At 27.3% G+C, this 14,916-nt stretch overlaps 3 protein-coding genes across 3 annotated transcripts; 1 reads left to right on the plus strand and 2 right to left on the minus strand.

The window, feature by feature from the left end:
- Positions 1-996: 996 nt before the first annotated feature.
- Phum_PHUM175050 (hect E3 ubiquitin ligase, putative) lies at positions 997-5,337 on the minus strand (the record flags this gene model as incomplete). Its single annotated transcript, XM_002425082.1, has 14 exons — positions 997-1,149; positions 1,229-1,568; positions 1,654-1,803; positions 1,895-2,027; positions 2,224-2,401; positions 2,472-2,648; positions 2,721-2,987; positions 3,070-3,363; positions 3,462-4,002; positions 4,094-4,376; positions 4,464-4,625; positions 4,705-4,935; positions 5,032-5,142; positions 5,223-5,337. The coding sequence occupies 14 exons, from the start codon at positions 5,335-5,337 to the stop codon at positions 997-999; spliced, it is 3,135 nt and encodes a 1,044-aa protein (XP_002425127.1).
- A 1,680-nt stretch (positions 5,338-7,017) lies between these two features.
- Positions 7,018-10,263, plus strand: Phum_PHUM175060 (DNA ligase, putative; the record flags this gene model as incomplete). Its single annotated transcript, XM_002425083.1, has 10 exons — positions 7,018-7,432; positions 7,527-7,641; positions 7,737-7,974; positions 8,088-8,322; positions 8,449-8,777; positions 8,859-9,041; positions 9,132-9,341; positions 9,419-9,685; positions 9,798-9,995; positions 10,093-10,263. 10 exons carry the CDS (start codon positions 7,018-7,020, stop codon positions 10,261-10,263), a joined length of 2,361 nt encoding a protein of 786 aa, XP_002425128.1.
- Positions 10,264-11,394: 1,131 nt separating this feature from the next.
- On the minus strand, positions 11,395-13,761 carry Phum_PHUM175070 (uncharacterized protein; the record flags this gene model as incomplete). The annotated part of the gene is made up of 6 exons (XM_002425084.1): positions 11,395-11,529; positions 11,623-11,763; positions 11,864-12,266; positions 12,361-12,514; positions 12,563-12,940; positions 13,113-13,761. The coding sequence occupies 6 exons, from the start codon at positions 13,759-13,761 to the stop codon at positions 11,395-11,397; spliced, it is 1,860 nt and encodes a 619-aa protein (XP_002425129.1).
- Positions 13,762-14,916: the final 1,155 nt, after the last annotated feature.

Below are 14,916 nucleotides of genomic sequence, written 5' to 3' on the forward strand. Positions count from 1 at the left end.
TCATTCTTCAAAGCAATGCAAAAAAAAAATTAAAAGCAATTTTAATAATTTTTTTATAAAGCAATTATTATTATTATTATTATTATTAATCACCTAAAGCCCATATTTCACCATTTATTATCATGCGTTAAAAAAAAATAAAAATAATAATAATTAATTAGGGTTTGTATATTAAAATAATAATAATAATAATAATAATAATAAAAATTATAATTGTACATACATAAATAAAAAATGAGAAAAATTATGTAAGTCATCATAATAGAGATAAAAAATAAATTAATACTATAAAAAATAAATTTATGTATAGATAACTGGAAAAAAATATTTTTCCTCGTTTTATTTTTTATTTTTATTTATTAATCCTGCGCCATAAAAAATTTATTTAAAAAAAATAAAAATACCCTAACGGAAGTAGAAACTCCACGTGTAATTCAAAAAGCGTTTAAATTAACCGGAAACGCACAAAAACGCAATTCAACCCAACCCAACCCAACAAAAAAAAAAAATCCCGACAACCTAAGCAATCGATTTCCCCCAACTCCCTCCCCTTTTTTAATTTCGTTCCTGCATTTCTACGCAACATTTAAAATTATTATTATTATAAAAAAAAAAAAAAAATGTTGGAACGTATAAGTAAAATTTCATTTATAAAAATCATTCCATTATTAACAATAATAATAATAATAATAATAATAATAATAAAATCTTTTTAACATTTTTTTTTTGGTTTTCTCGTCAGATAATATCATGTTTTTGTTATTATTATAAATATTATTATTTTTCTTTTTTTTAAAATAATTAAAAAAATATTTTAATATATATATATATATGTGTAAAAAAAAAAAAAAAAAAAAAAAAAAAAAAAAAAAAACTTTTTAGTATTTTTAGTTTTTATACATGGGGAGGCACATGGTTGGCTTTGAAATTAAAAAAATTAAAAAATTAAAAAATAAATAAATAAATTTCTTTCTTCATTCTTTGTCTTCATTCATCTTAAACAAGTGAAAATCCTTGATTCTGTTTGATGGCTTGACAGAGTTTATATTTTAACCTTTCTTTGGTTTTATAACGAGGTAGATCTAACAAATTGAAACAAGTGTGAGCGACTGGAAGGTATTTCTCGTCATTGGTTGGTTGTATGTAAATCTAAAGAACAATTTAAAAAGATTTGAGGTTGTTTTTTTTTTTTTTTTCAAAACCCCTTTTATCAAATCACGTGACTCACCGTGATGGCTTTCATTCCTTGCAATGGTATCCGATCGCTCCCCGTTAAAAATAACAAAAAATTTTTCTTCTCTTCCAAGGGTAACTCGTGAAAAACTTCCCAAAATAATTTTATCGTGTGATCTTTTTTCGTGTATCCATTTTTGTATTCTGCATTTCTTTCGAATTCTTCCCAATCGTAATTTTCGTTGCCCACGACCAGAGTCATCAGTTCTTGCGAATGAAACAAACCTAAAACTTTACCACCGCAAACTTTGTGGAAACCGTTGAAAAATGCCGTGAAATGCTGATGAACGGATTTATTTAATATGAAATCAACGTATAAATCCACAAATTCTTTTCTAGAAAAAAAAAAAAAAAAAAAAAAAAAAGCAATAAATAAATAAAACAAGTTTCCCCCTCCCCCTACCCATTCATTCATCTTACTTATTTTCTTGCGTGACGATTATTTTCGATCCATTTTCTTTCAACGGCATAGATTTTATTTCACCAAATATATCTCTCGTTATATCGAACGTAAGACAAAAAACATCCGGTAAATCTGGTTCGGTGTAATCTAAAAGATCTTGAAGACTCCTTGAAAAAATTCAAACCAATTTGGATGCTTAACAATAAATATTTATAAAAACGTAAGAGAGAAAAAAAAAATTTTTTTTTTTTTACTAACTTGGCAAGAGTCGGCGAAAGACCCTTTAAATCTTTAAGGGTTACTTTTTCGTGTAATAATTTTTTGTACAATGCTAATGGAAACGGCAAATCGATAATCGTTTGATTATAAATGGCCAAACCGCAAAGGAGACCTAAAATTTTTATTGATTTTTTTGTAATGTCATTTTATAAAAAAAATTTCATCGAATAATACAAATTTTTTTTTTCTATTTTCAGAGAGAAGATTAGTCAAACCATCATTTTGTGTCCGTTTTTAAAAATGTTTTCATCATGAAATTTCAAAAAGAGTAATTAAATAATAATAATAATAATTTTAATTTTACTCACCGATTAAAAAATACATTAATTCATCTTCGAACGAAACTTCACTGAACCAAATCGTTCTCGTTTCATCGTAATTTTTAAACATTCCATATTTTGGATCGAGAACTTCCCGAAGAACCAACATGAAAAATTCTTTACGGACTCCTCCGGCATCCTCGGCTTCTTCCCCGAGAAATTTGACCTGAATCACACGAACGCATATTACAAATTTAATACAAAATACCCAATCTACAAAAAAAATTCAAACCAACCCTCAACGGTTTCTTAAGATCCCTGGAATCGTAATTTGCCAATTGATCGATTGTATTCTGAACAATGTTTTCTCGCGTGACGTGAAGAGTTAAAAATTGTTCTCCCGACATTCCGATAAAAGGAGCAAATAATTGTGTTACCAATCGGGGAAGAGCTTGAGACATCGCTGTTTGCATCTAAAAAAAAAAACTAAATTATTAAAAAGAAAAATTTAATTGTTATGACGTTCGTTAAATTTTTTTTTTTACCTGTAAAACTTGATCTGTTTGCAACAAAGAAGTTTTCGCTTCGGCATCAAAAAGAAATGGATAATTACAGAAAAATAATTTTGTACCGGGTGCGCTATTATCCGCCAACCATTTTACGTAGTCTACACGAACATCAATCACATCTCTTAGTTCCGGAAGGTAAAATGTATCGTAAGGCACTTTTAAATTTTCTACACTATTATTTAATCCGTTTAAAAAAGCCAATACGTCAAGGGCTACAATTGTCGATTCGGCAAAATATTTATTCTGAAAATTTCAATCAATCATTTAATACAATATATATAAAATACATTAAAAGTTTTAAAACAAACAAAACGAAATATTGCACCTCCTGTTCCGGTTTTAAAGATCTCAAATGGTAAGAAACAACATCTTTATACAATCTGACTAGACGTTCAAAATAATCAGACGTCATAACGGACCACCACAAACCAATTATTTTCGAACAATCGGATTTTATTCCTAAAAGTTTTTTACCAAAGACGGCTTGCAATTTATCACAGTTTCTGGGATTTTCGAATTGGTGGTATAAAGGCAATATTAAATAACATCTAAGGCTTTCTATATCTACAGGATTGAGCGGTAACGAGGGTATCACATGTTCGGTTAAACCGTCCCATATCTGAAAGAAATAAAATCGTTGCTTTGAAAATAAATACTGTAGGGCATTTACGACAGCATAATTTACGTATTTAAAAAAAAAAAAAAAGATATATTTACTAAATCACATATGGATTGATTTTCTATTCTGGCAATTTCACTAAAGATATTTTCAGCTTTATTTAAGTCCACGCCATGATTTTTAACGGTGCAACAATAATGGTCGTCGTTCGATAATAAAAATGAGCCATTTATAGCTGCTTGACTTCGAAAAACTGTTTCCATATACAAAAATAAATCTTCATCGACAGGATCACCAGGTTTTGTTTTACGACATTGTGAAATTTTATCGGGCTTTATGGTCAGTATTTGAGTTTTTTCTTTGAATATTCGATTGTCTTCTGGATGTATGTTTGCTTTGTAAGGTACAACAGTTACAAAACTTTGATTTCCTCCACTAAATATATGCGTAACCAAAACATTTTCCGATGTTTTTTTCTTATCGGTTATAACTGGAACCCCAGAAGGAGACACCCAAGGTCCTAAAACAACTTGTGGCGTGGAGCAATTTGTTTTTACTCTCGTTCCCAATTGGCCGCCACCTCCTAAGCCGAATGAGTAAACCCTACCACGAGACGGAACCAATGCTAAAGTATGTCGCCTGAAAAATTTTTTTGGTTGAAGTAACATATATTATTTTGTAGAAAAAATTTCATTAAAAATTGTGGATATTAAAGAAAATGATGATTTACTTTCCGCAAGAAACTTGAGTAACAGTGCTACCCATCAATTCCATAATTTTACGAGGTAATATTTCATTACTGGTTGAACCGTGTCCCAATTGACCGTACATGCCAGCTCCACAAGTAAAAACACCCCCATCTGCAGAAAGAAAAGCAGAAAAATCTTCTCCGCATGCTATATATTTTACCCGTATTGATCTGAGAGTTTTTAATTGAGTTGGGTGCAGTTTATTTTCTTCATCGTTTAAACCTAACTGTCCATATGTATTTTTACCCCAACCATAAATGGCTCCTAACAAAATATAATGTAGTTTCCATTTCATAATAAGATAATCAACAATAAAAAATAACTTATTTCTTTAAATAAAAAAAATTGTACCTGATTTAGAAAGAGCAAAACTGTGATTACTTCCGCAAGCGATAAAAGCAATGGGTATTCCTAAAAGTGATTTAATAAGTGTTGGTTGCTTTTCATATTCTGAACGCATACCTAGACCTAATTGCCCATCATAATTTCCTCCCCAAGAATATAATTCCCCATCTGAAATTAAAAAAAATAATTTGATAATACATTTTTAAAATGTTTCTTTCTTTTAAAAATTATATATATATTTACTTACTGTTAGTCAGAGCTAAAGAATGATTTTTGCCACAAGAAATTTGCACAATGTGAAATGTAGCTAAACTTTTTATAATTTTTGGTAATGGTTGTGTTGTACCATTAAAACCTAACTGTCCATGGCTATCTGAACCCCAACCGAAAAGTTGACCCCATTCATTAAATGCTAAAGTGTGATTTCCACCACAGGAAATTTTAGTTATCCTATAAAAATCAAGCCCTTCTACTTTTTCTGTAATTATTAAAAATTATTGAAAAAATAAAAATGAATGAAAATGAGAAAAAATAAAATTAAAACGTTTAAAAAAATTTTCGAATAATTACTAACCTGGTTTTGTTCTTTGTTTTTTGTGACCCAACTGATCAAGATCATTATTTCCACAAGAAAAAACTTCCCCTGATTTAGTTAACATCACAGTATGGTTTTCTCCCATAGTCACTAATTATTAAAACAGAAACTACATTTTATATCCTATACACCAATTAAGTATTTCATACACATGTTGTAATAATTTATACCTTGGGATACATTAGATGCATATTTGAATGTATGCTCTATAGGTGCAAAAATTTGATCATGTTCTATTCCGCCCAAGCCCAGTTCGCCATGAACAGTACTACCCCAGCAGTACATTATATGACCATTGAAATGTAGTAATCTTTGCAAATCGGAATCTGAGTGATCCTAAACAAATAAACATTATTGAAATTAAATATAATTAAAAATTTTCTTTAAAAATAAAACAACAATCAAAACGACAAAAAATTTACAAAGCACAATGAAGAACATAAAATTACAATAAAATAGAAAATAAATGTAATTTTATTTAAATATAATTTGAAGAATTTAAATTTGTTTTCTCTATTATGAAATATTTATATTACCAATACATCTATTTTTAAAATAAGAGTTAAAAATAAAAAAATTATTAGTATTTTAGTATGACAGTTTTATTATAAGAACATTAGCATAAAATTAGTTAGTCACATTCCTAAATACAAACTTACACATTTATGAAATCTTGGAGAATATTTTCCAGAAGTAGCACTTTCTATATCCATATCTCTACACCCATTTCACAACAAACCAACCATTCTACTTAAAATAAAATTAGGTTACTGAAAAAGGTTTCATGCAAAGCATTGCAACACACCACAAAATAAATTTTGATCAACTTACCAAAAACTCTGTATAAGGAAATCAGCATGTGCCTCCCTAAGGATTAAAAAAGAAAAAATTAAAAAAAAAAGTAACAACAAAAAAAATTCAAAATAAATCATGATGTCATTATAGTATTTAGACTAAATTAAAAAATACCTAACGAAAAATTTTGCGCCAATATATTCCTTAAATAAAATTAAATATTTGCATCCCGCTAAAAATTTTACAAAAAAAAAAAAAAAATCCGTTAGGGGTAGGAGTGAATTGGGCTATTAATTTATGACGAATAATCTAAATATAATTTAAAAATAATAAAAATGAATTTATTTTAGAGTAATTAAAAATAACGAGTCGTAAAGTAATTTTCCAAAAATAAATTGTAATTAAAAAGAATAAGAAAAAATAATTAAAAATAATTAAATATTATCTTACCATCATAAATTCCAAAAAATATGTAACAGAAACCAAATAATATTTTCAATGTTGGTATAATTTTATTCCCATTTTAAAATAATTATTCAATAAGAAATAATATTTACAAGCTAACAAAAAAGATACTGAAAAATTTTTTACGAACGCATTAAAAAATTCTAAATGATAAAATGACTACTTAATGACTTGATTATTTTTAAAAAAAATTACGTTGAATTAAAAATTCATTAACTTTGGTAGTTAAAGTTGGCCATTCTGGTTTCAGAATTGAGGGAAAAAGCTGCACTATGGCTATTCAAAGGCTTTAAGGTTACTGGAACAGTAATTATGTCTCAAAAAACGTTATTGTGAGTAAATATTTGCTTAATTACAAAAACCTTTGAATAATTTCCCAAAATTATTCTTTGTTAGAAGTCAGTTTTTAATTTTCAATAGCTGGACTTTTTCTTAAACCATAAAATATAACGTCCCTTTTTATTCTTTTTTATTTAGGTCATTTTTTGCTCCAAAGGGGCAAAGTATTGGAAATAGAAGCACGAGTATGAGTGCTGCTAAAACCGAAGAAGAAAATTGGTAATAACTTCTCCATTGGTTTATCCTCAAATTTTTGAATTTAATTATATGTATATATATACATAAATTTTTACATTAGTTATGAGTTTAAAAAAAATTGTATCTAAAAATTTATTCCGATATATAATAAATAAAAATTTTAAAAATATGGGAGAAACTACAATTACTCCTAACCAAGAATATAAAATCGTCAGCAATACCAAATCATATGATATAATTTCAAAATTTTTCTTAATTAGTTCTGCAGATGAAAATTCCCCAATTAAAGCTACAGGTAGTAAAAAAAGACTTAGGATTTCAAGTTCTAGTAGTGATAAAGATTCTGAAACTGATGATTTAGAAACCACTGAAAAAAAATCTGTAGATTCTAGAATCAAGAAAACTAGTCAAAAAGTTGCCAAATTAACAACTTCTAGTAAGGTAAATCCACTACAATCATCAGATAATTCTATAACAGATAAAAAAGACAACTTAGACAAAAAAAATTGTACAAACATAGAAAAAAGTAATAATATTACTTCTGAAAGTAAAACAGAAAAAGTGGAAAAGACGAATAAAAAAGGTAAATGTTTATTATTATTATTTTTCTTTAAAAATGAAATTAATTTAAATTATTTAAATAATATTAAGAAAAATGTTTTATTTTTAAAATTTAGATTCTTCTCCAGTTAAAGAGAAAGTCAGCAAATGTAATGTATTAGTCGAAGATTATAATCCAACTTTACCCAAGTATCATCCTATCAAAAATGCTTGCTGGGAATATGGTGAAAAGTTAGTTTAATTTTTTTTTATGAAATATCAAATTTAAATGGTCTCTCTCTTTTTTTCTCTCTATATATAACTTTTGTTTTAAATAAAATTTTCAGAGTGCCTTATTATGCTTTGACTAAAACATTTGAAGAAATTGAAAAAGTATCTGCCAGATTAAAAATGATAGAAATATTATCAAATTTTTTAAGATCTGTAATTGTATTAACACCTGATGATTTATTACCATGCATATATCTCAGCTTGAATAAACTTGGGCCAGCTCATGAAGGTTTGGAATTAGGTTTGGCTGAGCAAACATTGATTCGGGTAATCTCACAAAGCACAGGAAGAACTGTAACACAAGTAATAAATAATTAAATTATTTAATTATTATTATTAAAAATAAAATTTTTTTTTCATTTATCAAATGAAAACTTTTATTATTATAGATTCGAAATGAAGTTCAGGAAGTTGGAGATTTGGGATTGGTAGCAGAAAAAAGTAGAACATCCCAAAAATTAATGTTTAAACCATCTCCCTTGAATGTAAATGGTGTTTTTAAAAAATTTACAGAGATAGCTAATCTAACTGGGAAAGATTCTGTAAATAAAAAAATATCTATGGTTAGTAACTTATTCACAGCTTGCAAAGGACCTGAAGCAAAATTTTTAATGAGATCTTTAAATGGAAAACTCAGAATTGGTTTAGCAGAGCAATCTGTTTTACAGGTAATAATAATAATAAAAAACTAAAATTATAAGAAAAATAATTATCATTTTTTTTTTTTACAAAATTTAAAATGATTATTTTTTTAGGCTGTTGCTTTAGCATGTGCTACAACTCCACCCGGACAAAAATATCCGCCGAAAAATTTAGATGTAAGTTCCACAATGTCTCCCGATACGTTTAAATCTCACGTTGATGAATTGGCGTTAATATTAAAAACGACGTATTGCGAATGCCCGAACTATGGAATGTTAGTACCTGTGTTATTAAAGGAAGGAATATCCGCTTTGCCAAAACATTGTAAAATCACTCCCGGCTTACCCATGAAACCAATGTTGGCTCAACCAACAAAAGGAGTTCAAGAGGTTTTGACAAGGTTTGAAGATATGGAGTTTACGTGCGAATGGAAATACGATGGTGAAAGAGCACAGGTTTGAATAAAAACGAATTAAAAAAAAAAAAAAAAAAAAAAAACTAAATATGATTTTTACAATAAAATAATCAATTTTTAGATTCATTACTTGGAAAATGGAAAAGTTAAAATTTTTAGTAGGAATCAAGAAGACAATACGTCAAAATATCCTGACATCATATCCAGAATACAACAAGTAAAAAAAGACAGCGTGACATCTTTTATATTAGACTGCGAAGCCGTGGCTTGGGACAAAGAAAACAATGCGATTTTACCATTTCAAGTATGGACGACAAAAGACGACAAAATACAATTTTATAACGATCGGAAATTTTTCCCCTCCCCCCCCGTTAAAAAAATATTTATTTTTCAGGTTTTGATTAAACGTAAGAGAAAAGACGTGGCAGAATCGGATATCAAAGTACCCGTTTGCGTTTACATGTTTGATCTTCTTTACCTAAATGGAAAACCGTTGGTGAAAGAAAAATTTATCGATCGACGTCGTTTGTTACAAGAAAATTTCAATGAAGTTTTGGGCGAATGGACGTTTGCCAAATCGATAGACACTACTAAAATGGAAGAAGTATGTAACGGGAAACCTTAACGACGAGCGATGTGAAAAATAGAAAAAATTAAATTTTTGTAATTTTTTCGTAACAGGTACAAGAATTTTTAGAAGAATCGATCAAAGGGAATTGCGAGGGTTTGATGGTGAAAACATTAAGAGAAGAAGCAACGTATGAAATTGCAAAAAGATCTAAAAATTGGTTGAAACTCAAAAAGGATTATCTCGAAGGAGTCGGCGATACTTTGGATTTGGTCGTTTTGGGTGGTTATCTGGGCAAAGGTAAAAGAACGGGTACATATGGCGGTTTTCTCATCGGTTGTTACGATAACGATAACGAAGAATATCAAAGTATTTGCAAGGTTGGTTGGTTTAGAGAACAAACATGTATACTTTTTCTGCAATTTTTCATAAAGTTAGTTTAATAATAATAATAATAAAAATAAATAAATAAAATTTTTTTTATTATTTTAGCTCGGCACCGGATTTTCCGACGAATCTTTAGCTCAACACACGGAATTTTTCAAACCTCACGTCATAACTCAGGCTCCATCGTATTATCAATACGATACGTCAATGGAACCTGATCATTGGTTCGAACCCATTCAAGTGTGGGAAACTAAATGCGCTGATTTTTCATTATCGCCCATTCATCGAGCTGCAGTCGGAGTTGTAAGACTGCCTTTACTTTATTTTTTTTCCTTCCCATTTTTATATTAAAAAACAAATTTTCATTATTATTATTATTATTATTATTATTATTATTCAGGTAGATCCCGTGAAAGGTATTTCGCTGAGATTTCCCAGATTTCTCAGAATAAGAGATGATAAAAAACCGGAAGATGCAACGACGGCTCAGCAAATAATCGATTTGTATCACAATCAAGAACAAGTTAAATGTCAAAATTCAGTGAAATTTCAAGAAGAAGATTTTTATTAAAAAAAAAAAAAAAATAGAAAGAAACCTTATTTTATTATTATCATTATTATTTTTTTTTTGCGTTCAATAGTATCCGCCGCGTTTTATACCGCGTTAGTGCCAGTCATTTTAAAAAAAAAATTGTGCGTAATGCTCAGTGCGTAAGAAAATTTTTTTTTAGTAACAAATGAATCGATTTTTATTTTTTATTTTTAATTATATATAATAAAAACTTAAATTTTAAGCATTTTTAATTTTTTTAAATATATTTTTTTTTTTTTGGAAAAAACATTTTGTTTGTTTTCCTTTCCTTTTTAATATCGACAAAATTAATCTCATCATCATTATCATTTGGATTTTTTTTTTTATATAAAAAAAAGTAAAAAGTCCTCTTTAACGGCAGCATTATTATTATTATTATTATTATTACTATTATTATCGTTATTTTATTACGTTAAAAAAAAAAAAAAAAATATCTTAATCATAAAATGCGTATAAAATTTCTTTTATTTTATTTTTTATTTTTTTTTAAGGCATTTTATTAACGAATTTGGTAACGCGTAAATTAATATCATTATTTATACATTTATAAATACGTAATGATAATAATAATAATAATAATAATAGTAGTAAGCACTATGATGACTGACTTGATACTTTTAATACTTTTTTTAAATTTACTAGATAATTTTTTTCTTACAATTGGCTAATTTTTAATTTTTTTGTTTTTCCCCCGCGTTGGAAAATTTTTTTAATTTTTTTTTTTTGTTAATATCCGTTGTACTGTGACGAATCGTATTCAGGATCGTTCTTTTTCCGACGACCGAACCTACTTTGACTTGATTTTGATTTGTTCTCTGATTTATTAGAATATTGCCTGTATACAACAGTAATGATAATAATTTTTTGTTTAAATGCCCGTGACGTTTCGTTATTATTATTATTATTATTATTATTACTACTTTCCCACCGAATTATATTATTATTATTATTATTAATAGGGAAAAATGCAGAAAAAGTTTTATGATAAAACGATAAAATTCGAGGAGGAAATTAAAAAATTAAATTTTTTTAAATTTAAAACTTTTTCACACGTACTTAGCTTATGTAAAAAAGAAAAAAAAGAAAAAAAAGAAAAGAAAAAAAAAAAACTTACGAAAAAAATGGAATAATCATCGAGAGACTTTTCGAATCAGCTAAATCCGATCTGGATTTCGAAACAACATCAATCATCTGACGTAGATAATGTTGCAATCGTATCCTTCTTTCTTCAACAAACTTTGCATCCTGAAAATAATAAATTTTTTAAAATGTCTGGAAAATTTATCAGACGTTAATGACAAAAAAAAAAAAATAACGTCAAGGAAAATTATACGGTACCTTATTACCGACGGTTTTCTTCGGTGGAAAATCCAAAGTTCCCACCATTGGATATTCTTTTCTGAGATCTTTATGTAATTTGTAAAATTCTTTATATCGTCTATAAATATTCCATTCGTTATCTCTTATTCTTACGCAAACCTGTACCCCCCCAAAAAAAAAAAAAAAAAAAAAGACATAATAATAGTAATAAATAAACATTAGAGAAAGACAAAAGGAAGCAGAAAGCAGGAAATCACACCTGATAAACGTGATGAATATCTGATGATCCTCCGGTAAGGAAAACAGATGGAATGCAAATATTAATTAATATTTCAGGAAATGAAATGATTCCTTCTTCCCAAAGTAAAGTACTTGGAATGGGTCCTCTTAAATCCGTTAATTCTCTTTCCAATCGTTTTATAACATTTTCCTTCGCTTGTATGATTCTTTGCAACTTATCATTGAATTCTATTAATTCGCCATGCATTTCAGCAACTTGAACAAGTTTTTGTTCGTATTGCATAGCTTCTGCTCTATCTAAGAGTGCATCTTTTCCTGCTTCTAAACATGCCAGAGCTTCATGAGCAGCAGTTCCATCTTTATTTAACATCTGTACAGCTTCGACATATTTTCTCAATTGATGTTTGAGAACTTCATTTTCTCTAAGAATAAGAAAAAAAAAAAATTTTTTTTTAATTTTTATTTAATATTATTTAAAATCTAAATGGTTTGATTAAAAAAAAAAAAAATTTTAACCTAGTTAAAGTTTGAAGTCTACTTTGCAATTTAGAATTTTCTTCTTTTTTCTGTTGAGCCAATGACACTAATTTAGTTTTTAACCTTGAATTAATATCTTTAACTTCTTCCAATGAATTTAAAACTGTTTCTATATCTTCTGCTTTAAAAGGTTCTTTAAAATTAATATTTAAAAAATTATTATCCTCTTTTTCATCATCACTGTCAACAACATCTTCAGAAATTTGATCTTCGCTGATCAAAATTAATTCACCGACATTATCGTTTAAAGGAATCAATGTTCGCATAACCTCTACTGGTTTTTCTTCAACTATCGATTCTATTTTACTGATCGAATCAAAATCTTGAAATGAAGAGTCATTTGAACTGTGTGAAGTTTGATCTGGTTTTTTTACTGGATAAAAATAATCAAATGATTTTTGCTCAGATGATGAGCAAAGATAACTGGCAGACTGAGCTGAAGATGATAAACACGTTGGAGGAGCACTGTAACTATCGAGCAAATTTTCATCTTCAACATCGTTTTCAAATGATATAACCTGTCCTGTTGTTTTTCTCCTTCTATGATTTGTTTGAGCTTCTGTAATGATAAATAAAATGACTAATTTATTGACAAACTAATTAATTTTTTTTTCTTTTTTCTTTTGAAACTTTAAATATTTACATATAAAAAATTAAAATTTTATTTTAAATTAGTCAAAAAAAAAAAATTTAGTGATAATTATGTAAAGTAAAACTAAAAAAAAACTCACCTTTAACAGGAATTACTAAAATCGGTTCAGATTTTGATAAATGGCAATCATCAACATTTTCAATGCTTCCATTTAATTTTTTTTCATTGATGCCAATGGCAAAAAATACTGAACTTAATCCAGCTGCAATGTTTGGCAGTGTTGAATTTAATTCTTGATCAAGCAATAATGACCACTCATGATAATATACTAATGCATCATCTGGTTTTGATAACAGACTTTGCATATACCTATTTAAAGACCTTTCATTTAAAGAAGAACGAAGCCAAGCTCGACCTTTACCAACATCTGTCCATACTTCTTTTAAAGACGAAAATCTTTCTAATTCATGTTTATTTAAATGTTGTTTAACATAGTGCCAAAAGCACGGAACTTCTTTAGAGTATCGAAAAGTATTGGCTACGAGACCAGTCACCTGTTCAAAGGTTGATGAATTTTTCGGTTGTGGCCTACTTCTAAGACCATGATTAAGCACAGCTTCTAGAGACCTACATAAATTAAAAACCAATTGGTCGCTTTCGGTAGCGAGCTCTGATCTTCCACCAAATCGAGTTTGACACTGTTTCACTGATCCTAATAAATTATTTAGTAATTGATGTCTCTCCTTTTCGTGAATAGCACTGGGCTTGCTCGAAGCGACATCCGCCATAATGTATTCAAAACAATCCCAATTGTACTTTTCATTAATTTGAACATCACGCACTTTACGTGCTATCCTCGTACATAACTGAACACTAATCCATATTTACGCGTTATTATTTATAAATTACGCCTACTTGCCAGATGTAGAGCAGGGAAATTTTTTTGTCTTAAGGTTGGTATTTCTGATTTCTTCTGCCATTTGTTTTCATGTCTTATCATTCAGTTTGTGTATTTACTTTCCATTTTTCAAATCGTTAACACTGTAATTATAAAGAATTCATTTTTTATTTCAAACTTTTATTAAAATGTTACGATTATGTAGTATTTTCCTTCTACGTAAAAAGGATTATTATGAATTTAATTTACGAAATCATTTAAATCATACTTATTTATTTATAAAATGGTATTATAATACATGTTTTATGTTTTTTTTTTTTACAATATTTTTTTTTTTTTTTTAATCAAATTTTCACCGGCACCATTTTTTTTTGCCCAAAAATTATAATTTAGTATAGTTAATAATAAAATAATTTTACTATTAATTATAGAAATTTTGTGTGTTTGGCACTAATTTCGTTCATTTCCTAAAACGATAAAAAACATTTAAAGACATGCAGCATACATTGATAGGAAATTTATTTCATAGTTTTTTTGTAACACTTAATTTTTAAAAATAAATTAATTAAATATTAATTACTTAATAAATAAAATATTTTCAATAATTTTTTTTTTTTATTAACTTGGGATATTTTTTTTTTTTTTTTTTTGTTGAAAACTAAAAGTTTTAAATTGAAAATTGAGTTTTTACTTTAAAAAAAAAAAAACAAAAAAATTAAATAATTAATATTTATACATACTTTTCAGTCTGATATTTAAAATATTTAGTCAGTTCTTTGTATTATTCATATTTACAATTATTATATTAACCCTTTTTTTTTCTTTTAACTAACCTTGATTTTCCCAATTAGCATAAATTTACAAATTATAAATATTTTTTTTAAAAATAAAAATTAAAAATTATTATGTATACTTATAATTTTTAAAAAAATAATGAAAACCTGATAATTATTTTTTTTTTTTTAAACAAATGTTATTAAAAAAAAAAAAAAAAATTAAAAATATATTTCTAATTTTTGTATTAAATAATTAAAATATAATTTAT

The sequence above is a fragment of the Pediculus humanus genome, genomic scaffold (assembly GCF_000006295.1).
Source record: "Pediculus humanus corporis 1103172107521 genomic scaffold, whole genome shotgun sequence".
NCBI lineage: Eukaryota > Metazoa > Arthropoda > Insecta > Psocodea > Pediculidae > Pediculus > Pediculus humanus.